Source organism: Nyctereutes procyonoides, unplaced genomic scaffold, assembly GCF_905146905.1.
Source record: "Nyctereutes procyonoides isolate TBG_1078 unplaced genomic scaffold, NYPRO_anot_genome, whole genome shotgun sequence".
Lineage (NCBI taxonomy): Eukaryota > Metazoa > Chordata > Mammalia > Carnivora > Canidae > Nyctereutes > Nyctereutes procyonoides.
In genome coordinates, this window is record NW_026575132.1 from 14,739,498 (window position 1) to 14,764,017 (window position 24,520).

The window sequence follows — 24,520 nt, forward strand, 5'->3', positions numbered from 1 at the left end:
GGCCCAATGACTGAAGTAATTTGTAGTTCTCTAGGATCTTCAAGTTGAGTGTTTCTCCATACTGAAAAACCACACAATTAAAAATCCTACCTGAAGGCAGCCCGGGTGGCTCAGCGGGTTAGCGCCGTCTTCAGCCCAGGTTGTAATCCTGGAGACCCAGGATGGAGTCCCGCGTGGGGATCCCTTCATGGAGCCTGCTTTTCCCTCTGCCTCTCTGTCTCTCATGAATAAAAGTCTAAAAAAATAAAAATCCTACTTGAGAGCAATACGGTATGGAATGGGGTGTGTGACCTCACTAAGGGACACCAAAGCCCAAAGGAGGGAAGTAAAGGAAGGATTCCCAAAGTTTGTTAAAAATTAACCATTTGTCAAGGCAAATTTTGAAAATTAAACATCATGCCTTGTTTACTGTAAACTCCTTTACTGTAAAGGGAGAAATGTTTTAAGATTTTTTATCTGAGAGCACAAGCAGGAGGAAGAGGCTAACCACTGAGCAGAAAGCCCAATGATGGGCCTGATCCCAGGACTCTAGGATCATGACCTGAGCCAAAGGCAGATGCCCAACTGACTGAGCCACCCAGGTATCTCCCAATTTTTTTTTTTTCTAAAGGTTTTATTTGATGAAGAAGCACAAGCAGGGATGCTTGGGTGGCTCAGTGGTTAAGTGCCTGCCTTCACCCCACAGGGCGTAATCCTGGAGTCCCAGGATCAAGTCCCATATCAGGTTCCCTGCATGGAGCCTGCTTCCCCCTCTGCCTATGTCTCTGCCTCTCTATGTGTCTCTCAAGAATAAATAAAAATCTTTAAAAAAAAACACACGTAAGCAGGGGGAGCGGCTGAGGGAGAAGCAGACCCTGCTGAGTAGGGAGCATGTTGTGGGGCTCCATCCCAGGACTCCAGGATCGTCACTGAGCCAAAGGCAGATGCTTAACTGAGCCATCCAGGTGCCCCTAGTTTTTTTAAGATTTTATTTATTCATGATAGGCAGAGACAGGCGGAGGGAGAAGCAGGCTCCCTATGGGGAGCCTGATGTAGGATTTGATTCCAGAACCCTGGGATCACAACCTTAGCCAAAGGAAGATGCTCAACTAGCCAGCCAGGTGCCCCGAGGCACCCCTAAATTTTTTTGAGAGCACAGGCAGTGGGGAGGGGCAGAGGGAGAAACAGACTCCCCATTGAGCAAGGAGTCCCCCATGGGCCTTGATCCCAGGACCCTGTAATGACTGAGCCAAAGGCATTTGCTTAACCAATTGAGCCACTCAGGTGCCCTGATAGCTTGTTTTGTGTTTTTGATAATGATTTTTCAGTAGCACTGTGTCATGGGAAGGAGGTTGTACAGGTAATTGATTCCAAAGCTGTGGTTTATAAGCCTGGCTTGTGTGGAGGTGAGGACTAAGTGGAACATTTTACTTGTATTTGGATATCAGAACCTACTGGAGTAAAGGGTCTTCAATAAAAAAGGAGTGTTACAGGTAAGTAGGTGAAGGCAGCTTTTGTTTTTAAGTAGTCTCCACACCAAAGTGTGGAATGCAATTAAAGTCTTGAACTCAAGACCCTAGATCAAGATCTAAGCCAAAATGAAGGTTGGAGGCTTAACTCATTGAGCCACTCAGGCACCTCGGGAATTAATGACTTCTAAAAGTCTTATTTTGTGTTCTCAGATTAATCTGTAGACCAGAGATTAAATGATTTGAGATCAGATTTTTCCTAGCCAAACCAGACAGTGCTATTCTTTTCCTCTCAATCTGATTTTCTTTATTTGGGAGACAACCCTAAATATGGGGAATTGTTTAGATTCTAAAGAAATATATGTAATCAGTACACCGATTTTGAAGGAAGAAATAGGTAGGTACCTATAGTAGGTACCGATGACAACGTTCATCTTCACTAAGCAGTGTTTCCAACGTCATGAGAAAATTTCCAGTTGTCAGTGTCATGTGAGCCAGCAGAGGGCAGCACTTCACTTTCTGTAGAACCAGAGCCTAAGGATTCTGGAAATGGCCATGAAAAGATCGAAAGGTAGCAACCAGGGAATAGTAGCCCCAAATCATACACAATCATCATGTTAAAGGGATTGGGCACTAAATAGCTGGAAGAAGTATTAACAAAATGATAAAAACTAATGATTAAAAATACGGATAAAAGTAAAAGGAGTTAAAAAATTTAGAGTGGACGTTTCAAACCACAGCTGTCTTGTAAATCTTAAAATGATAAATGAAGCATGTGACTAAAAATCTTGACCCCACAGCCTCACATAAATATATTTAGTGATACCTTTTAATTTTATATTAAAAAAATAGATAATACAGTAACACAGTTCAAAGCAAGAAGTTAAACAGTGAAGTCTCTGCCCTCCCTACCCCAGGCCTCCTGTTTCCCTACATAAAAGCAACCAACGTCAACAGATTCTTAGGTCTTTCCCAACTAGTGTGAGATCATGGATGGAGTAATTGTAGCATACAATGAAAACTGTTTTGTACCTTTTATTTTGTCCATGAAAACAGATTTGGATGTCTTAGAAATTATATCTTGAGTATTCCATGTCAGTACTTATAAAGCGTTCTCGTTTTCTAACAATTACATAATCCATTATCTCATATCTTATTTAACCATTCTATTTATTGGAGCTTCAGATTGCCTTTTGGTTTTCTGTTCTAAGCAATGCTCACATTTGCATGTATACTGAATAACTTGTTTTCGAACCAATGGGCTCAGAAAGCCTAGGTAGACATAGAGAAAGATTTTCTGGTTTGTGTCGGGCTTTGGAGTATTAAGAAAAGATAAAAGGCCACCTTTTTTTTGTATGCCTCATAAGTGATTACAGTGCGCCTCAGACTGCAGTTATTTTTCATATTTGGCATCCATAACACAAGGCTGGGAACAGTGTGGGAATTAAAAATGATTCATTCAGTGTCACTATGTTAGATGCTATAAAAATACAAAAGAAGAGTCAAGAAAATTACAATAGGGTGGTGGCTCAAACACACATAAAATTGTTAAAAATTAGTCATTTTGTGATTAAGCAAGTAATCCAAAAGTACAGAGCGTTAGGGAAGGCTAGAATTAAAGAAAAAATTTTTTGGAGAAGCTGGGAATTGAGCTGGATGGACCTCGATCAGTGATTTGTTTAAATAAAAAAAAAAAAAACTATTTCAGGAGGGGATTAAAAAGGCAGGAATAAGAATAGACAAAGAGACATTTATGAGGCAATTAGATGTATTGGGCTGGATTTTGCAGTGTCTGTTTGGCTTAGGATAGGGTGGGGCCAGGTTGCACACCCAGGCCGGCTCCTTTTGTGAGGGCAGTGTGGGAGGTGGAGGACAGCCTTGAAGGTTTCAGAGCCAGAGAATGACAAAGGCAGACAGCTCTGACCTGGAGGTGGTGTGGATGGAAGCATCAAATAAAAGGACTGTTAGAATCCTAACATGAATGGAAACTGCTAAATTATGGCATATGTACTCCATGAAATATTTTATAAACAATATAATTAAAAAGTGACAGACTCTAGCAATATTGAGACATGTTGGAGTTTTTTCCCTATTATGAAAAGATAAGCTTATGGACAACGACAAATACAAAAGGAGTTGCATTCATGTTTTGGGATCTATGTGTATTTTTTTTCACCCAAACAAGTACAATTTGGCAATGGCAATTATTGTCCTTAGAAGAAAAAAAAAATACATGCCTCATACACAGTCCTTTTGTTGTTGTTAAGATTTCATTTATTTATTCGTGAGACACACAGAGAGAGGGGCAGAGACATAGGCAGAGGGAGAAGCAGGCTCCCTGTGGGGAGCCCGATGCGGAACTCAGTCCCGGGACCCCGGGATCATGACCTGAGCCAAAGGCAGACGCTCAAACACTGAGCCACCCAGGTACCCCCACACTGTCCATTTCGAACCCCGTTATAAGCTATGAGATAAATAAAGCAGACACTGTTATCACCATTTATAGATGAGGAATCTAAACTCTGAAAGATGACTTGCCCAATGATTCACCTAGTGAGAGAGGAACTGAAACCCACGTCCTTGGCCAGGTAATGTGTTGGCAATTGAATGAAGAAACTTCTTCATCCGTGCTTTTAGACGATTTAATCCTATTTCATCGGTGTAACCCTTGCTTCATACCCTCAATTAATGAGAGTGAGAAGATAGAGTCACCTAAGGGTAAATTTAAAATGGAAATTGAGACAGATAAACACATTCATTACATGCCCTGTATAGATGATAATAGTTGCATTTAAGAAATGCCCCAAATGAGCATCTGTTGTTCAGAATGCCATTGGCCTGCATAGCTTTTAATAAAGTAAAAACCAAAGGAAAATGTTCATGGACTTCTTAAATTCATTCCCAAAAGAACTGTTATATGTAAGAATACTGAAAAACTAGGGATTACTATTCAAGCCAGACACCAACTTCTGAATCTTCTATCCTCACTCCATCCTAGAAAATGGGACCTTTCTTTTTCTTTTTTTTTTTTTTACATTTCTGTTCATAATCTGTGTTTGTACATTTGCCCTTATTTCCTCATCTGCACTTGTTAAATTGTAGTCATTCTTCGAGATGCATCTTCCAAGAAATCTTTTATTCTGCTTCTTGCCCTTTGCAACCTCCAGGCACATATTCTTGGATAGCACTTACAGAGACAGAGAGGCAGAGACACAAGCAGAGAGAGAAGCAGGCTCCATGTAGGGAGCCTGATGTGGGACATGATCCCAGGTCTCCAGGATCACACCCTGGAACAAAGGCACTTAACCGCTGAGCCACCCAGGCATCCTTTTTTTTTTTTCTTTTAAGATTTTATTTATTTATTCATGAGAAATATATATATAGAGAGAAACAGAGACACAGGCAGAGGGAGAAGCAGGCTCCATGCAGGGACCCCGATGTGGGACTCGATCCCGGGTCTCCAGGATCACGTCCTGGGCTGAAGGTGGCACCAAACCACTGAGCCACCCAGGCTGCCCGACTATCTCGTTTTAAAGTTCTCTGTGTAGCTCTCTTATTGTTCCTATGAAATTTTGCGTTCATCCAAGAGGAGAGGATTTAACATTTACTAGGTCAGAAGATGCCAACAATTTCACGGATGAATACCAGCTAATATTGATCAAGTTATTTCGAGAGCTAAGTACTCCTCTAAGTGCTTTACCACATCGCCTCATTTAATTTCTACTACAACAGCCCCATGTAGCAGGTCCTACTATTCTTATCCTTGCAAATGGGAGAGACAGGTCTAGAAAATTGAATTTATTTAGCCAATGGCAGAGCCCTGTGTTGTTGTTTTTTTTAAGATTTTATTTATATATTAGAGACACGGGGAGACAGAGACAGAGAGAGGGAGACGCAGGCTCCATGCAAGGAGCCCGACCCGGACTCAATCCCGGTTTTCCAGGATCAGGCCCTGGGCTGAAGGTAGCGCTAAGCCGCTGAGCGACCCGGGTTGCCCAATTTAGCAAATGGCAGAGCCCTATGATGTGTTGGAGCCTTAATTCAAACTCAGATGTCCTGACACATCCAACATCTGGAACTTGCCCTCTTTAAAGAGCCGCTTTCCACTGAAGATGCAGGTCTATCTTATGTCTGTGCCCCAGTCCCTGAGAGTCTGGGATTCTTTGCTCTCCTGCCAGCCAGGCACTGAGCTCCCTCACTTCCTTTCCTAATTGTTCCAATGCCTGTCCTGTCCTGTAGCCTCTGTCCTTATACTCATTCATCCTGCTCTTAATCATAAGACCCCTGGAAAGCCCCAACTGCCCCAATCACCAGATTCCAACTGCCAAGGGAGGAGACTTAGAGTCCCCAGTCCTAGGTCCAATGCTACTCTTTGGATCTTCCCTCAAACTGAGAATTAAACATGAACTCCTGTCTCTGCCCATAAGTACTTGTACTGGTTGCTACTTTTCAGTAGCAGATTTGTTACATCCCCCCATCAACTATTTTAAAAACCACTGAAACTAGGGTTTTTAGCCCAAGGTCTAAGGACTCTCTGATATTTTATTTAAAGCATGTTTAAAAAAAAAAAAAAAGCATGTTTCTAGAGGAGCCGCATCACATGCAACTCACGTCTTGATCTTGGGGTTGTGAGTTTGAGCTCCACTTTTGGGCATAGAAACTGCTTTTAAAAAAAACATATTTGTAGGGAAAGGACTTGTAACTTTCCTTAGATTCTCAAATGAATTCAAGTTCTCTAAGACCTTTGTAAACCTTCTGTAAAGCATTTTTTTTGGAGATTCCACTCCTCATATCAAACATTAATACATACAGAAAGCCCATCTTAAATATAAGTTTTTATATAATTATGTAATATTTCATTTGACTAATTGACATAAAGGTATATTTTACAGATGTGTAATGAAGTACTTATTAATTTTGACTTTTAAAGTTTCCCTTTTTTTATTCTAGAGCCAATCATATTTTTTTAAAGATCTCAAATATTTTCATAGGCCCTTGGTAAGCTCCTGCTTACTAGGTGGTAACACCACCTCCTCCATCGTTTTCTTCTGCCCTTGGTTGCTTAATCCCCTTCCTGCTCCTCAGCCTTCCACTTTCTCCCACAGCCTTGACAATCTCTCCATTTGCTGAAACTAAGGATGAGCCTGAGGAATTCTCTTTGTCTTCAATCCTCCAGCTTTTCTCCTGATCCTGGGAAATCAGGGCTTGTCCCTTGAAGGTGACAAGGAACCCAGAGTGGAATATCTGAAACCCCAATGTTAGAGGGGACAGACACTCACAATGAGCCTTTCTCTTCATGAATTCCCTCCATACTGGTATGGCACAAATCAAGAAATTTGGGAATGACAGAAGTTTGGGATATGCTGTGTTATGCCACATATTTGGGGGGAATAACTTCTAAAACTAGATCTGATTTTTGCATGGGCTACCAGTAAAGAACATAGACAATAAGTGATCCAAGATTAGCATTTCCAAAAGCTGAAAGATGAAATAAAAAAGGATACTGACTCAAGAAATAACACAGCTCCCCTCCCAACTTTCAAAGTTAAAATCAACGAATTATGGAAAATTAAATGTTTTTTAAAATTACAGTGAGTAGCAGAGTCTGTAGTCATAAAAGATAAAGGTACCAGCAGAGACCAGGGATAGGAACAGGATTTTAGGAAACCCCAAAAGCAAGAAACCCCAATGTTTCTTCCCTTCTGTACCGGGGGTTATCTCTTCTCTCTGAACAATCTACACTTTCCTTGGCTTTCTTATGGCACTGACTACTGTCCATCTCATTTTAGCATTGTTTTTATGCAGGTTTAATCTCTAGACTTTCTAAACCATTAAGTGCCATATGCATCTGTATACCCCTTAGACACTCGTCTGTTTGCTAAAGGAATAAATGAATATGGGTAGCCCGGGTGGCTCAGCGGCTTAGCGCCACCTTCAGCCCGGGATTGAGTCCCATGTCGGGCTCCCTGCATGGAGCCTACTTCTCCCTCTGCCTGTGTCTCTGCCTCTCTCTCTCTCTCTCTCTCTCTCTCTGTGTCTCTCATGAATAAATAAATAAAATCTTAAAAAAAAAAAAGGAATAAATGAATAGAGATCAAAATACCATTACAGTCTAAAATGCAACAGACTTGCACTATGAAGAGGTTACTGACTTAAAAGTATACTTTATTGGTCTTGTACTGGTGTCTACATCAATATAGTTACAGGAATAGAAGATAGAAATATATCAATGCCATACATGCTTTCTTTTCCTGAAATCATTCTGAGATTGGGCTGGCCTATCTACTATCTAGATGTCAGTGTTTTATGTTTACAGCAATCTTAAACATACTTGCACGTACCCAGAATTTTCCAAAAACAGTATTTATAATGATATCATGAAGGATTAAAGATAGGAGCATATCTCCATTGGCTCCATTGGTGGGGTCTACATCACCTCCCCTTGAACCTGAGCTGGCCTGTGACCGCTTTGACCAAGAGAGTACAGTGGATGTTATACTGTGTCAGGGGCAGGCATAGGCCTTAAGAGTACTAAAAATGTCCACTTTGGTCTCCTAGAGACTTAAACTGCCATATAAGAAGTCTGGCTACCCTGAGCTGCCATACTGGAAGAGCTGTGTGAAGAAAAAAAAGAGAAGGGATAGTAAGGCAGAGGAGACAAGCTGTTTCAAAACCCAAGCCGTTTGTCCAGCTGATGCTTCAGACCTTATGAAGCAGAGAGATGAACCTCCCTTCTGTGCCTTGTTTGAATTTCTGACTCAGAATTGTGAAATATTATAATAATGCATTGTCATTCTAAGGAACTAGATTCTGGGACACTTCTTTAAGCATTAATAGTTCATTAATAGTTCACAATGTTTTAAACTACCATAACCAACTATTACTTTAATTTATAAATGTATATACATAGATTTCATGAAATAAAGAAATTAAGTACATGTTGCATTTTAAAAATATATCTAATAGGTTACTAGTGCAAAATTAAAGTGAGCTTTGGCACGTATGTTAACATTTTTGAAATGAATTAATCATATTTAGCATTAAGATTTAGGACTTCAAAGTCATTAAGATTAAAAAAATAATAGCTGATATTGCGTCAACAGTAGTGACTAATCCACAATGGTATAATTAGCAAGAGTGATAGATAATTTGCAGGCGAACAAATGAAGATCTTTCCTAAGTTCTATACCCACACAAATATGTAATGTCACTAAACTGATTAACAAACAGAGATTGTTGGTACTGTCCCTTGGAACCAAATAACCTGAAAGCATTTGTCAGGGAACCCACACAAAAACCTTATACTGATTTGTGGAAGAATAATAATTCACTGAGCTGTTTCCAGGAGACACAGGTTCTTGGTCTCAGAGTTCCTGAGCTGTTCACTCACTGTGCCAGAACAGCTGACCTCCCACAGTGTGTGCTTTAGTATTTCAGCAACTGAGGCCCGGAAGCGAGTTTGGAACTTCTTACTAATTAGGACATAAAGGATGGGGTTCAAACAACTATTGAGGAATGCCAGGCCAGTGGAGAGGGGGATGCCGGCCTGAAGCACCTGGTGGAAATGGCTATTGTGGTGGATTGTGAGCTCCCAAATGCTGAACAGGTGATAAGGAGTCCAGCAAATCAAAAAGGCCATGACCACAGCTAGGATGGTCCAGAAATGCTTACTGGAGACGAGAATGCTTCGCTTCCTCACCTTGAAGATGAGACACAAGTAGCAAATGCTCATTGCTAGCAAGGGGAAGAGGTACCCAACAATAAATTTCACCCAGGTCAGAACATGGTGCCTCATCAAGGTAAGGTCAGGATCATGCTCATGGAAATTGTTATAACAAAGAGTGTGGTTATTGAACTCCAGAGTGTCCCGGAAGTATAGAGCAGGACCACCCATTAGAGAGGCCAAAAACCAAATGAATATAATAACAATCAGGGAGTTCTTCAGGGTTCGGTGTCGATGAGATACGACAGGATGGATCAAGTGGATATAGCGGTCCAGGCTGATCACTGTAAGGAAAAACACACTAGCAAACATGTTCAACTGGGCAATAAAGGAATTCGCCTTGCACAGCCAGATGCCAAAGGGCCAGTGGAAATTCATGGCCACATAGGAGATGTATAGAGGTAGGAAGAGAAGAAAAATGAAATCTGCAACAGCCAGATTGAGGAACCAGAGAGTGGTGACCGTCTTCTTCCACTTGAACCCCGTGAACCAAATGACAATGGCATTTCCTGGAATGCCCAGAATAAATGCTAAACAGTATAACACCAGGGAGACCCAATGAACTGCTCCCACGTGGCCTTTCTCCTCCAAATCAGACTCTGAGGAGTAATATTCCAGAGTATAGGAATAGTTTTCGAACTCTTCAAATAATCTTTCCTCTAGATCTTCCATGACCTTGTCAAGTGGAGACTGAGGATATCTATAGAAGCAAATTTAAAAAGAAAGAAAACAACTTTTAAAAGAAGAGGAAACATTTGGTGAATAAAGAACATGTGGATAAAAATACTTCATCTGATGTACTGGATGTAAATAGTATAATTTTTGGTAAGGTTTTTTATTATATTCTAGGCATCCACATCTTGGTGTACCTCAGTTTTGCTCTCATTACTCTCAAATCCAGGAGAGCTCATTTTTGCAAAATATTCAGTAAGTGCTGAATTAAACCGATTGACTCTACAGGTACAATTCCACTACCTGTAATGCTAAAGGCCTGACTAGAGAAAATCTAAGATTCAATAGGCATTTAGTAGGCTCTGACTCTGCATTATTATTTTATGGAAGATACAAAAGAAAACAGGTGAATACTTAGGTGGTGATGATTCAAAGCCTTTCAAAGTCAGTTATACCGTGACTTCTTGAGCTCTAGATGAGAGTACCCACTGCTTCATCAATCCACCCATCCAGATGTCACAGGCAAGTACTGGAGATTTTGACACACTATTTTGTACCCATGAATGGTTTGGTTTGATTCTATATTTATGAATGCAAATATGTTCATAAGAATTACATAAGTATGGAAGGCTTTTTAACCAAAAAAGTATCTTTTGGAGTAAAATTGATTATGACCTTTTAATTTTGGTATCAATTTTCTATAGAATGCCACTAAGCTTTATTTAAATTTTTATTTTATTGAAATTCCTTTGTTTCAAATTAATTCAGATTATCTTATACATTCACAACAAAATGTGATCTATTAATCAGTTTTATTTTATTCTTGCCCATGCCCAATTATCTATTATAATTTCACCCAAAGTTAAGTTTTCTTTCGTGGCCTTTTTTCCCCTCCTATCAAGACCAGTTTTTCTGGGTTAAGAAGAGGTAAAAGTCATTTTTACAATCAAAACAAATTTACTAGGTACAATTTTAACTACATCAATTTTATTTTGTGTTATTTCTGTTTGTTAGTATTCAAAATGAAGAAGAAAGGAGATTAATAATTGTATTCATTTCATGGAGCTACAATAATTACTGGGGCAAACATAAGACATGGGATTATAGTAGGGTTAGACTGAAGAGGTCAAAATATCTAATGTTGCTCAGAGACAGCTCATATTCTGTTCTATTAACATTGAATTCATCATCCTATCTCAAATTATTTGAGGAATCTGGCAGGACATAATTAAAAAATAAAAGCAATTCATTAGCGTCCTCCCAATCCCAGGCCCAGTCACCTTCTCTTTATTTTTCAATATTCAGCTTAAATGCCACGTTTTCCTGGAAATATTTCCTGACAATACCTTCTCCCAGATAATTATACTATTATTATAAATAATAGCCAATGTTATTGAGAATTATCTTGGTGCCAGGCATAAATGGTCTAATTTGATCCTTACGAAAATCTTATAAAGTAGGGATGCCTGGGTGGCTCAGTGGTTGAGCAACAGCCTTTGGCTCAGGTCGTGATCTCAGGGTCCTGGGATTGAGTCCCGCATCAGGCTCACCATGGGGAGCCTGCTTCTCCCTCTGCCTGTGTCTCTGCCTCTTTTTCTGTGTCTCTCAAGAATGAATAAATAAAAATGTTTTTAAAAAATGAAGTAGGTAAGTAGTACTATTATTATTACCATTTACAAGAAAGGACACTGAAGTTTGCAGAAGCTTAGTGACTTGTTCAGGATAACACAACCTCTAACTGAAGAGTTAGGATTTCAACTCAAACCTGTTGGACCGAGAGCCTGAGTTCTTAGCTACTGTGACATTGTATGATATTAGACCCTTACTGTATTTAATACACAAAATTGTCATTCATTTATCTTTCATTTCTGTCCTATCAAACTCTTAACTCCTTGAGAACAATGGCTGTCATCTCTGAATCACAGGTGCCTAGAACAAGTTGCAACATATCACATGGGCTGAATAAATGATTGGCCCTGCTACAAATCCTGTTCAGAACCAAATGTAATAGAGTTTGTGAGTTCACCCCTAAGTCACTGTCACTGCCAGAATCTCTCTGACCTTGACCTACAGTTCCATCCCCGATCTTGGCTTTTTTCTTGACACCAAGTGTATCCTATTCAGTGAGCAAGAATTGGCTCCTTCCTTCCTTCCTTCCTTCCTTCCTTCCTTCCTTCCTTCCTTCCTTCCAGATTTTATTTATTTATTTATTTATTTGACAGAGAGAAAGTGAGCACAAGCAAGGGGGGTGGCAGACAGAGGGAGAAGCGGGCTCCCCACTGAGCAAGGAGCCCATTGTGGGGCTCGATCCCAGGACCCGGGAATCATGACCTGAGTCAAAGGCAGATGTTTAACCCACTGAACCACCCAGGCGCCCTGACTCCCTTCTTTCTGACCTTTTCTTGCAGGTCCGGGACCTTACTCTGCCCACTGCTCTTGGTGGCTGACGCTCCCCAATGTCGTATCTTTTCTAGCCCAGTGTTTAATTCCCTGTCTCCATTTTCTGCCTATCTACTGGGACACCCTTCCTTCTTGGTGCCTATGACCTTTCAGGCTATTAGGAATGCTGAAGCCAAATGGCCCAGTGGCAGTTAAAATCACCTTACAAAACCTTAAGCAATAAAGTAGAAGGAACCTCAGTCTTAAATACAGAGAGCCAGTGGAAGACCCCTAATCCCACTACAAGCATTTCCTCACCAAAAGTCAGAAGCCTCCCCCTTCTAATGCCATTACTGCCCCTGCTGGGCCAAAATGATCACAGGGCGTCCTGAAGGAAACCACCCACCTCTCTTCCCAGTTCTCTTGGTTAGGGTGGGGAAGACGAGTCCTCAAGAGATGAGTGACCTAGTTCGTCCGTTTCAGAATCCCTTCAAACAGAAAACTCTGTATCAGAGAGGTCCCCAATCTTCCAGAAAGCAGATGAGTTGATTAGACAGAAGGTCCAGTTAGTTCAAGCTTGGAGAACTATCTTCAAGAGTTGCTGAATGCTGCCCAGCTGAAATCTTCACAGGAAATATAACCTAGGAATTCCCCTGTGACTTAAAGCAGATGTTTCTGTGTGGTGGCGATGGTAAGGGATATGGGTAGGATGGAGAAAAGAGAAGTGAGGTAGAATTCAGCAACCCCTAAGTCCTTGGACAGACACAGTTAACCCTAAAGGACATATTCTTGTTTAATTATTATACCTTGTTTATATGTTGCTTTACAGTTTATAGGCACCTGCGGATCTAAGCAAGTTTCCAGATCTCACATCTACCTACATATCTAGAGACCAACTATATTAGTTTTATAGAGCTGACATGACAAAGTGCTCTAAGCTTAAAATTTTTAAACAAATTTATTGTCTCATAGTCTGGAGGCTAGAAGTCTGAAGTCAGTAGGGAGAGTGGTTTCCTTCTGAGGGAGGTCTGTGAGGGAGAACCTGTCCCATGCCTCTTCCCTCGCTTCTGGTGATTTGCTAGCAAACTTTGGCCTTTCTTGGCTTGTACCTGTGTCACCCTAATCTCCGCCTTCATCACCGCATTGTGTCTGTCTTTGTGTCCAAATTTCCCCCTTCTACAAGGACACGAGTTATACTGGATTACAACCCACCCTCAATGATCTTTTTTAAACTTGATGACCTCTGTAAAAACCCTAATTCCAAAAAAGATCACATTGTGAGATACTGGGAGTTAAGATTTCAACATATCCTTCTAAGGGGGGCACAATTTAACCCAGAACTGGTAACCACCATTTCCAAATTATAATCATTCATTCAACACTTGGTTAGCAAGTGCCTACATTTCTCAGGCACTATTCTTAATTGTGCTTCTTCACTAAATGTGAGAATTATTTCTTCCCTCTTATATTTTAGATTCTAGCAAGAGGAGACAGTAAAAATAAAAAAAAAATTTAAAAAAAAACATAAAAAAGCAAATTACATAGTGTGTTGAAAGATGGGAAGTGCTAAGGAGAAACTGGGGGTAGGAGAGAACAGAATAAAGGGAAAAGGAAAGGTGATTCTAATTCTCAGTAAGGTGGACAGAGAAGACTCATTGGGAAGATGGCAACCACAAAGCCTCACGGAGGTAAGGGAATTAGTTAGATGGATATTATAGGCAATATTATAGGCAAGAATCTTCTGGGCAGAGGAACAGCCACTGCCTTATGGCAGACTGCTTCTAACATATTCCAGAAATAGTATAAAGATGCCAGTATGAATAGGCAGAATAGGGTGAGCAAAGTGAACAAGGGGAAGAGTAGAAGAAAAGAAGCAACAAGGATATGTGTGGGAGGCCATTGTAGGACTCTGGCTTTGTAGACATTTATAGACCATTGAAGGACTCTGGCTTTTACTCTAAGGGAAATGGGCTGCCACTGAAGGATTCTGAGCAGAGGAGAAAAGTAGTCTGTTTCTATTATGGAATGAATCCCTCTTTCTATGTTGAGAATGGACTGTTTTGGGTAGTGGTGGTGGTGGTAATGGCAGTGACAGTGGGGCAAGAAAGTATAGAAGCAGCAAGTCCAATTAGATTATTGGAATAATCCCAGCCAGAAGTGAGGGTGGCTTGGATCAGAGTGGTAGCGAAAGTAATGAGAAAAGAATGAATTTGGGGCACCTGGGTGGCTCATGCAGTTGAGCATCTGCCTCTTGATTCCGACTCAGGTTGTGATCTCAGAGTCATGGGATTGAACCCTTGGTTGGGCTCTGTGCTAAGCGTGGAGTCTGCTGGAGATTCTCTCCCTCTCCCCCCCCCCACCCACTCACATGCATGCATGTCCGTTCTCTCTCAAATAAATCAATAAATCTTTAAATAAAAAAGGAATGGACTGAATTCTGTTTTTAAAAAAAGATTTTAGGGCAGCCCAGTGGCTCAGCAGTTTAGCTCCGCCTTTAGCCCAGGGCATGATCCTGGAGACCCCAGATCGAGTCCCACATCAGTCTCCCAGCATGGAGCCTGCTTCTCCCTCTGCCCCTGTCTCTGCCTCTCTCTCTCTCTCTCATGAATAAATAAATAAAATCTTTTAAAAAATAAAAAAAGATTTTATTTATCCATTCATGAGAGACACAGACAGAGACATACGCAGAGGGAGAAGCTGACTCCCTTGCAAGGAGCCCGACGTGGGGCTCGATCTCAGATCCGAGGATCATGCCCTGAGCCAAAGGCAGATGCTCAACCACTGAGCCACCCAGGTGTCCTGGAATGGACTGAATTCTAATTTATATGTTGAAGATAGAATCGACAGCGGATCAGATGCGAAAGAGAAGAGTAGAAAATGACCCTCAGGCTTTGGGGCCTCCTGTATCAGAGACTAAGGCCCTCTCCTATCCCTCATGTCATTGGCTAGAATATAGATGCAGTGATGTGCTGTCTTGTACCATGTAGATGAGAAAAACACATGTTTTCATAAGATAGAAGAAGCTTGGGTCTTCAGATGACCTCGTGGAGCACAGCTGCCCTACCTCTCTGGACTTCCTCCTTCTGGATTACTAAGTGAGAACATATTTGCCCTGCTATTCTTTTTAAGCTCTTATTAAAGCAGCAGGACCTGTATCCTAACTACCTTAGTTTCTCTGGGCCTTCCCCCTAAGCACTGTGGTAGAGATCTGGCAGTGCTCATGTGCTGTGAAGAGATGCCGTAAGAAACCTTGAGGAAGGAGTTAGTCCTACCAAAGGAGATGACTTCTGGAGAGAGAGAAAGTGAGGACCTTCCCTTAAGGACAACAGAAAAAAAGAAAGAAGCTGACCTTGTAATGGGGATCTCTCTACCTCAGCAAGAGTCATTTAAGGAACACCCTTTTCAACCATGGAGATCGAATATGAGGGAGTTTTGCAATTGACTATGATAAGCTGATAAGACTCGTACTTTATAAAGAAATGAGGGGCAGATCTTGAATTATGACAATAGTAGACCTATATTAGAGGTTAAACATCCTCTGCCCTCTATTTCAAATTTAAATGTCCCAGGGGCGGGTGACCATAATAGGTGCAGTTGTTCAGGTTGGGGAGACAATGGGATTTGAGGGAACCAAAGAGCAGCAAACTCGCTTTCAATGGACAGCAGCTACTCGGTCCTAGCCAATTGTTTTCATGTGGGAAATAAGGACTTAGTGTTGCCAGAGTTTTTGAAGAATGGCTGGATATCTATATTACTAATGTGAAAAGCTTCCAGCTTCTAAATTACTATTTCAGAACAAAACAGCTGCGGACCACATTCAGCCCATCTGCAAATCTGTGACCTCTGGAGCAGGCCAACTCTTGAAAACTTTGAGCTTTTAACAGTGAAGGAGGAAACTGTACGTTAAAATAGAAATAGTAACTCTGAATTGGCCTCTGCAAATGATTTGCCCCTTGGTCCCAGGGAAGCAACCATTACTTAATGCTACTCAAAGCCTCCCCTGAGACCCTTACTTTAACTTTCTGCCAATTAATACAGCAGACTAGTGATGAGTTGGGACAAGGGAAAGGGAGAGGGACAAGCAGACTCCTATGCTGAGTGTGGAGCCTGACATGGGGCTCGATCTCACGACCAATAAGACTGTGACCCAAGCCAAAATCACGAGTTGGATGCTCAACCGACTGAGCCATGCAGGCACCCCTTAGAGATGACTTTTTAAACTTTTAACAATTGATATTCTGCTGTATCATCAATTGTGTCATGTTAAACTTATCGTTTATCTGTGGTGGGATGAGAAAGAAAGGGTAAAAGGAGATACAGAACGAAAACATGAGAAAATGTGTCCTCAGTTTAATCATGTGGATACACACGCACATCCACGTGCATATATACACATACACATATGGCTGTTGAGAAGTGAGGGAAGGATGGGAATCAGACGCAGTGGTGAAACTGGAGAAACATCTGGGCAATGGAAAATGAGCCTTGCGGGGCAGTCACCAGAGGTGGAGATGAATAGCAAGCAAATTAAGTCTTGAAACCCAGGCTTAAAGGAAACACTGTCATTTATTAAACAGAGTCAAACCACGTTGGCTGGCAGTGACTTTCCACTGAGACCTCATACAGCTTTCTCAATTTGGAAATGCTTCGAAGAGCACAATAACAATGCCAGGATGAGACTTTTAGACTTGACTGAAGAGAGGAAAGAGCTACTGTATTTGCCTTAGACCATATGTGCTGCCGAAAGGCAAATAAATTATTCTGACTAAGATAAAGACTAGCAAAGATATACGTGACCATAACAGCTTTTGAGTAGCCACTTAAGTAAGCGCCAGGTTGCACTGTGTGTGTGAACATATGCAGGTTCACCCAAGTCTGTCAGAAATGCGTGAAAAATGCTCACTGTGGAGCAAAGGTCAGAGGACCATCCCGAAGCCCATGGCTTGGTTTCCAAAGAATGTGAAGAGGCTTGTTTACCGCAGGGGTTCGGATTCTGAGAGGACCCAAGTTATCACATTCCTAGGTTACATTTACCCAGATACTCAAGTGGCAAATGTATAGTCCTGGAGCACAGAACTATTTTTAAAAATTAAATAAATTGGTTTCTGATCTCTTCAGATTTAATAGATAGCAAAGCCTAAACTCTTTTCTGAATAAACAGATTTCACTGCAAGAGTCCTGGCAGAAAGTGTAGTGATAAATAGTCTGTAAAACCCAGATGATTTGGGGGGAAGGACATCTGGTAGAAATGTGTATCATTAAACTTTTAAATGTGGCTTTAAACTTTTAAACTTTTAAATGTGGTTTGGCTATAGAGGGAAACATTTTGTTTATCTACCTTGACAAAACGAAAGATTCCTTCTGGCAGAACATTTGGCGAATACAAAAGGGTTTAATTTAGCTCCATAGTGATAGTTAGATGGATTTTCATGGACCACTGCAAAAATGTACACCTAACAGAGTCTTTTTTTTTAAAATTTTTTTTTTTAAATTTATGATAGTCACAGAGAGAGAAAGAGACATAGGCAGAGGGAGAAGCAGGCTCCATGCACCGGGAGCCCGACATGGGATTCGATCCCAGGTCTCCAGGATCGCGCCCTGGGCCAAAGGCAGGCGCCAAACCGCTGCGCCAACCAGGGATCCCCACCTAACAGAGTCTTGAGAAAATCTAATCTCTAATCAACTTGGAACAGAGAGAAGAATTTGATGTTGCTGATCCATGATCTATGAGGACCACCTATGTAGACCTCCCCATAAACCCTGGTAGAAAAAGAACTCAAGAGCTGAAGGTGCCTCCTGTGGAAACCTCGAGGGAACATGTATTTTGCTCCTGAATGAATGACAGGAAGGGGTAGAAAGAATCGATGAACAGGACAGAGAAACTCTGGTGAAAACCACAGATCTGCGACCCAGCAAACTCTATTTTTCAAGGGCTGTCTTCTTAGGAAAGAGAGATATTTTGAAAAGAATGTGGGTGTGGGGTTGGGGGGTTGTTATTTGGAGGCATTGCTCAGTATTTTCCACTAGCTATCAAATATAAACTCTATACCACACCCCAGATTGTACTCAAGATGTTTGACACCAGCAGAATATTTTGCTGCCCTTTGGATGAATAATGTCTACTTGGAAGAGGTTGAAGTCCAGCAATGTTTTATAAAGATACTCTGTTGATTCGGTCAAGGGAAGCAAGGAGGCTTACACTGGAAGTAAAGGTTGGGTTGTTTCAGTGCTCTAGCAACCGGCTCCTGCTGTTTGGAAGGTGATAGAACAGTGATCATCACATTCTTCTCCCATCCCAAGCTCTGGCCTCACATATCCATTAATAGAAAAGCATCTTGCCTATCTGTAGTTCCTATATCATTTATTACTTAATGTCAGACATTAAGATAAATAACAACAGTCCTTGGCATACAAGGAAGATGAAAGTATTTGGTTTGGCTCAAAGAGACGACAAAAAAAGGGAAGTGTTCTGGTAACGAAGTGCCTGAATGTCATGTTTAAGTATTTGGATTTTTATTCCATTGCCATTTGGGAGCAAATACAAATGTTTGTAGCAGGGAGTGACACCACTGAACCTTTGTTTTTGTAAAGATCATCTGGCAGCAGTGTGGGTGAATATTGCCATAATTGAAGTCAAAGATGGCAGGGCCTTCGGCATGAGAGTGAGAACAAAGATGAGGGAGACATCTTTGATAGACATTCATAGAAGCTTTCAGGAAGTTTAGCTAAACTGTGTACAACCTTCACGATAACTTTTTTATTGAGTTGTCTTTAAAATCAACCTCAGATGGAAAAGCTAACTAATTTTAGACATACAAATGTTTTATTCACTTTTCAAGGCAGTGGGGTTGAAAGAAAGTTCTTCCTTTATGTGGAAAAAAAAATCAATTGAATCAAGTAGAAATGAAATGATACCTATTTTCACTTTCTTGGGATCAAGGTTTTTTTTTTATAAAAAGCACCTGCGGGCTGACTGGAAGTCTAACCCCCAGGCTTCACTCAGACAGTTGTAGAGGACACAGCACCTATTTGCAGTCAACACCTACTTACGTTTCAGTTGCTTCAATGTTCCACTCAGAAGTTAATGTCTGGATTTGTACAATCTGTATGGCTCTGTGGATTGCTGGGAGAAAACAGTGAATGATTAACCTTGGGTCAGGGAAAAACCTTCAGGCTTAATTTCTTTGCAAGACTTTAAGCTAATGGACACACAGGCATAACTGAAATATCCAGCAATAAAGTGGTCTATGGGCTCTGGAACCACAACGCCTATCTTCAGATCCCAGGCCCACCCCTTCCTGGCTGTGGAATCTTAGATAAATCACCTACCACCTCAAACCTCAGCTTCCTCACTTGTTAAATGGGTATATTAAGGGACACCTGGGTAGCTCAGGGCGTGATCCTGGGGTCCCGTGATCAAGTCCCATGTCGGGCTCCCCTCAGGGAGCCTGCTTCTCCCTCTGCCTATGTTTCTGCCTCTCTCTCTGTGTCTCTCATAAATAAATAAATAAATAATCTTTTTTTTGAAAAAATGAGTATATTAGCAGCACTAATTCATGGGGTTGCTGCAACGATCACGTAAGGGAATCCCTAAAAGCAGTTGGCTTAGCACCTGGTTACATAAAGCATGCTCAATAATTGTAGCTATTGATTATTACCAGTTCAGGACTAAATGCAGTACACAATGGGGATGTGCAGTAATAGAGGAGGACTTGTTTGTGTGTTACTTCATGAGAAGTGTGAGACTTTTTAAGATTTTATTTATTTATTCATGAGAGACATAGAGAGACAGACAGAGAGAGAGAGAGAGAGAGGCAGAGACACAGATAGAAGCAGAGACATAGGCAAAGGGAGAAGCAGGCTCCCCACAGGGAGCCCAATATGGGACTCGATCCCCGGACCCCGGGATCACAACCTGAGCCAAACACAGGCGCTAAACCGCTGGCCACCCAGGCATCCTAAGTGTGAGAAAATTTTAAGCAGAGATTTAAAAACTTGTTTGGGGGGTGGTGCCTGCATGGCTCAGTTGGTTAAGCATCCGACTCTTTTTTTTTTTTTTTTTTAATTTTTATTTATTTATGATAGTCACACAGTGAGAGAGGGAGAGAGAGGCAGAGACATAGGCAGAGGGAGAAGCAGGCTCCATGCACCGGGAGCCTGACGTGGGATTCGATCCCGGGTCTCCAGGATCGCGCCCTGGGCCAAAGGCAAGCGCCAAACCGCTGCGCCACCCAGGGATCCCAGCATCCGACTCTTGATTTCAGCTCAGGTCATGATCTCAGGCGGCCTGCTTAAGATCTCCCTCTCCCTCTTCCTCTCTTTCTCAAAAAAATAAAAAAAAATAAAAAAATAAATTAAGTAAAACAAAAACTTGTTTTGGGGGCACCTGGCTGGCTCGGTCAGAGGAGTAAGTGGTCCTTGGTCTCAGGATCATGAGTTCAAGCCCCATGATGGGTATAGAGATTACTTAAATAAATAAAACTTTTAGAAGTATAATAAATAAAAACTTGTTTTGGGCGCGTGAGGGGCTGAGTCAGTTAAGTGTCTGCCTTTGGCTATGGCATGATCTCAGGGTCCTGGGAGCCTGAGCCCCACATTCCCCACATCTGGCTCCCTGCTCAGCAGGGAGTCTGCTTCTCCTCTGCCTCTGCCTCTCCCCACTGCTTGTGTGTGCTCTCTCTCTCTCAAATAAATAAAATCTTTAGAAAATATATTCAGTCTATATGGAGTTCACACATTGTTAGATGCCTGCCTTTTGAAGGTGTTTGCATTGGGTGCTCCCTGTGTCTAGCCCTCAGATGCCATTATTATTTCTATATCTGGCCAAGAATAGTGAAAAGATGGAACACCATAGAGCATTATATTCCTCTTCTCTCTTTTTTTTGGTAAGAGTTTATTTATTTATCTGAGAGAGAGGGACAGAGAGCAGGGGGAGGGGCAGACGGAGAAGCAGACTCCCTGCTGAGCAGGGAGCCAGACTCAGGACTCAATTTCAGGGCTCTGAGATTTTGACCTAAGCTGAGGGCAAATAATTAACAGACTGAGCCACCCAGGTGCCCCTACTTCTCTCTTCTACATATGCTACTTAAAACTTAAATATGCTACTTATTTACTTTTGAATAAGGATACAGCCTACATCTTTTTTTGTTCTTGTTGTTTTCTTTTTCTTTTTAATTGTAAGCTCTATGCTCAACATGGGGCTTGGATTCATGACTTCATGATCAAGAGTCGAGATCAAAACTCACATGCTCTACCAACTGAGCCAGCCAGGCACCCCAACACAGTCTAGGTCTTTATCTCACTTCTTTCCAAGTTTTATCCAGAAGCTGGGAGAATCACCACCATCAATGATATAATGTTTCAAAGCCTTGGTCATAGCAAAGAGAAATCCCCAAATGAGTATTTCCTTGAAAAGGGATTTTTCAAGTAATTTTTTAGGAGAAAGAATGTGGGTACTGAACTTGAAAACATCGATGACACAGGACTTGTGTAACTTTATTTCTGTAGGGCATATGACTAGACAGCTGCTGGAGACCCAAATTTTCCCAATTTATGTTTTGGATAGTTTCATTCGTATAAACGGTTGACACTAAAACTTTAATCCTTTTTAATGTCTTCTGGCAGGGTTATGTCTCCTGAAGAACTGATTTTGGAAGCAGGAGTCACAATAGGGCACCCCACAGATTACATGACTTCTCATAAATACATACCATAGCACCCATGGTTTAAATTCAGAAAAGTCAAGGGCACACAGTGTTAAGTCTATGCAGCCTCCATAACATACCTGTTTTCTAATTCATCATTATTTGGCAATGAAGATGTTTTGCTTCTCTCTCCCTTTTTTTTTTTTTTAGGATTTTATTTATTTATTCAAGAGAGACACAGAAAGGCAGAGACACAGCAAAAGGAGAAGCAGGCTCCATGCAGGGACCCTGATGCAGGACTCGATCCCAGCACCCTGGGATCACAACCTGAGCAGAAGGCAAATGCTCAACCACCAAGCCACTCAGGCACCCTGACATTTTGCTTCTCAATCACATAATGTCAATGGCATTTCTAAGGGGAATACCTGGTTTAGGGTGGAAACTGAATGGGCAGCCATTGGATTCTTATTTTAATTTATATTAAGATACTTCCTTTGTTAAGGAGAGTGATACCTGAGGTGCCTGGTTGGCTCAGTTGGTTAAGCAGCAGACTCAGTTTCTGCCCAGGCCATGATCTCAAGGGTGGGAAGATGGAGCCTTCTTCAGGCTGGGAGCCAGGAGTCTGCTTGAGATTCTCTCCCTCTGCCCCTCCCCCCAGTCACATACTCTCATTCTCTCTCTTTCTAAAATAAATAAATAAATCTTAAAAAAAAAAAAAAAAAGGAGAGAGAAGGCTATTCCCCTAAAGGACAAAGAACAAAAGTCAGAGGACTTCCAGAATACACTGAAGTTGTAGCCACTTCACAAAACAGTACCATTTATCATTCAGAGAAGTAGCAAGTGAACTTGGTCAAAGAGGTGGAAGGGAAACTTGTTTTGGTTGCAACAGTCCTGTTTTTTCAACACAGCAGCAAATATGTAGGGGGTGGAGAGAAGGGCAACAATTCTAGAACTTCCTCCCATTCATGTAAGATTATGCCTGACAATATTTTTTACCTTTCTTCCCCCCCCCGGGAGGACATAGGAGGGGGTGTGGGATAAAATGTAGTCACAGAAGATAAAATAAAGCATAAGTTGAAAGTCTTGCCAGTCGATCATTATCAAGCAGTTGGGTGCCAAAACCATTATTTTGATGGTTTAGAGCCATTTGTCAGGAACATTTAAAATTATTCAATGGTAATGAAAACAAAGCTGGCAGCCTCAGCTCTGCTTTGTCATGGTCAATCTGTATTAGAGGTAGTTTGTTGAGGTCAGCAAAACAGATTTTGAGAAGACCACTGGAAAGTGAAAGCCGTGTAAAAGGAACAACTCAGGAGACTGAGGGTACTTGAAGTTATATCTTTTCTGGAGTGTTTGAGGGAAACCATTGAGAAAGGAAAACTGACGGAGTCTGATAGCTGTCTTCGGATACTTGGAGATGAGGAAAAAGTGAGACATTTATTCTCTATGTTTCCCATGTTGGAACTAGGGCAAAAAATGTTGACATAACAGCCAGGAAAATTTTGGCTTAGTAGAAACAAGAATCCAACGGAGAATGTTAAAAACCTACCAGCCAACAAATGGAGCAAACAGATGCATTCCTCACTGAGTGAGCACCGAGGGGGTTCAGGCACAGCCGGCATGGCTGCAGGGTGGGGAGAAGTCCAGAAGGCGCTGATGCTTGGGCAAAGAAGGGGGTCTTCATCTTTTAAGAGCAAGAATCTATGACAACTGTTTTTGAGATTTTTTTTGAGCCCTTATTTTTCTATCTGTTGATTAGGAAACCAAAGACGAAGACAATTGCAGAACTTGGAAAAACCATTCAGCTGGCAAGCTGGCATGGTTAGAATTCTTATCCAAATGTCTGAATGCACATATTCTTAACCTTTAGGCACCCAAGGCACAAGGATCCTTTCTCAAGCAGTAGAGATTCTGAGAATAACACTGACTTTGGAAAATAAGTCTGCTTTCCTTTCCTAGAGCTGTACCTGTAGCTACATGAAAAAACAAAAGGAAACAAAAAATGACACACTCTTCCCTACAAACGAGGATTACTAGATAGAAGGGAGCCGAGAATGACGTAAGAAAGTAGTTTGGGTTCTTTCTTAGACTCCTCTAACCACTCACCACCTGCCACCCCCACCTCTAGGCCCAGTGGACCAGCCTATGAGCACAAGTTGTACTCTGAGCTCCCGTCACAGATGCATATTAATTCTGTGTCATAGGCCCCCATTTACCCAGAACCTATTGTGTTCCTGGGGCTGATTCTGACCCTGCTATTAAAGTCCTTGCAAGATGTGGAAAAGTGAAGAACTGTCTGACCAGGAACCTAAACCAACTCCCATGTAGTTCCATGGCAGCTGGATTTCTGAGAACATTCAGGCAAGTGCCTAATTCTTCACTGCTGCATGGCAGGCAAAGTCTCTCTTGGTGAACTGGACCACATATGAACCTGGAGGACTGAATTTACCTGGCTTCTCCTTTCTTCCTGGATTCACTGGAATTACTTCTTGGCTTCCTAAGGGCAAGGGCACTTTCAAATGGTACCTACCCATGTCCTAGCTTACCACTTCAGGCATAAGACATGGATGAGAGAGAAGAAAATCAAAAAAAAGGGGGAAGAAAATTTTTAACCCAGTTTCTACTTCTGATCAAAGCCCTCCAAACCTCACTGT

General features: G+C 41.5%; 1 protein-coding gene across 7 annotated transcripts in view; it reads right to left on the reverse strand.

Annotated features, from left to right (window-relative positions):
* Positions 1-7,470: 7,470 nt before the first annotated feature.
* CMKLR2 (chemerin chemokine-like receptor 2) overlaps positions 7,471-24,520 on the reverse strand; it is a 53,235-nt gene continuing 36,185 nt past the window's right edge. For 5 of the 7 annotated variants that reach the window (XM_055345682.1, XM_055345676.1, XM_055345678.1 and 2 more), the window contains 2 exons: positions 19,273-19,345; positions 7,471-9,871 (listed from right to left, as the gene is read on the reverse strand). In XM_055345682.1, coding sequence (XP_055201657.1) covers positions 8,776-9,843 — 1,068 coding nt within the window. In that variant the 5' untranslated portion in view covers positions 9,844-9,871; positions 19,273-19,345 and the 3' untranslated portion in view covers positions 7,471-8,775. Of the gene's footprint in view, positions 9,872-12,628; positions 12,711-19,268; positions 19,346-24,520 lie in introns of all 7 variants that reach the window. The other 2 variants (XM_055345680.1, XM_055345681.1) reach the window with 2 other exon arrangements.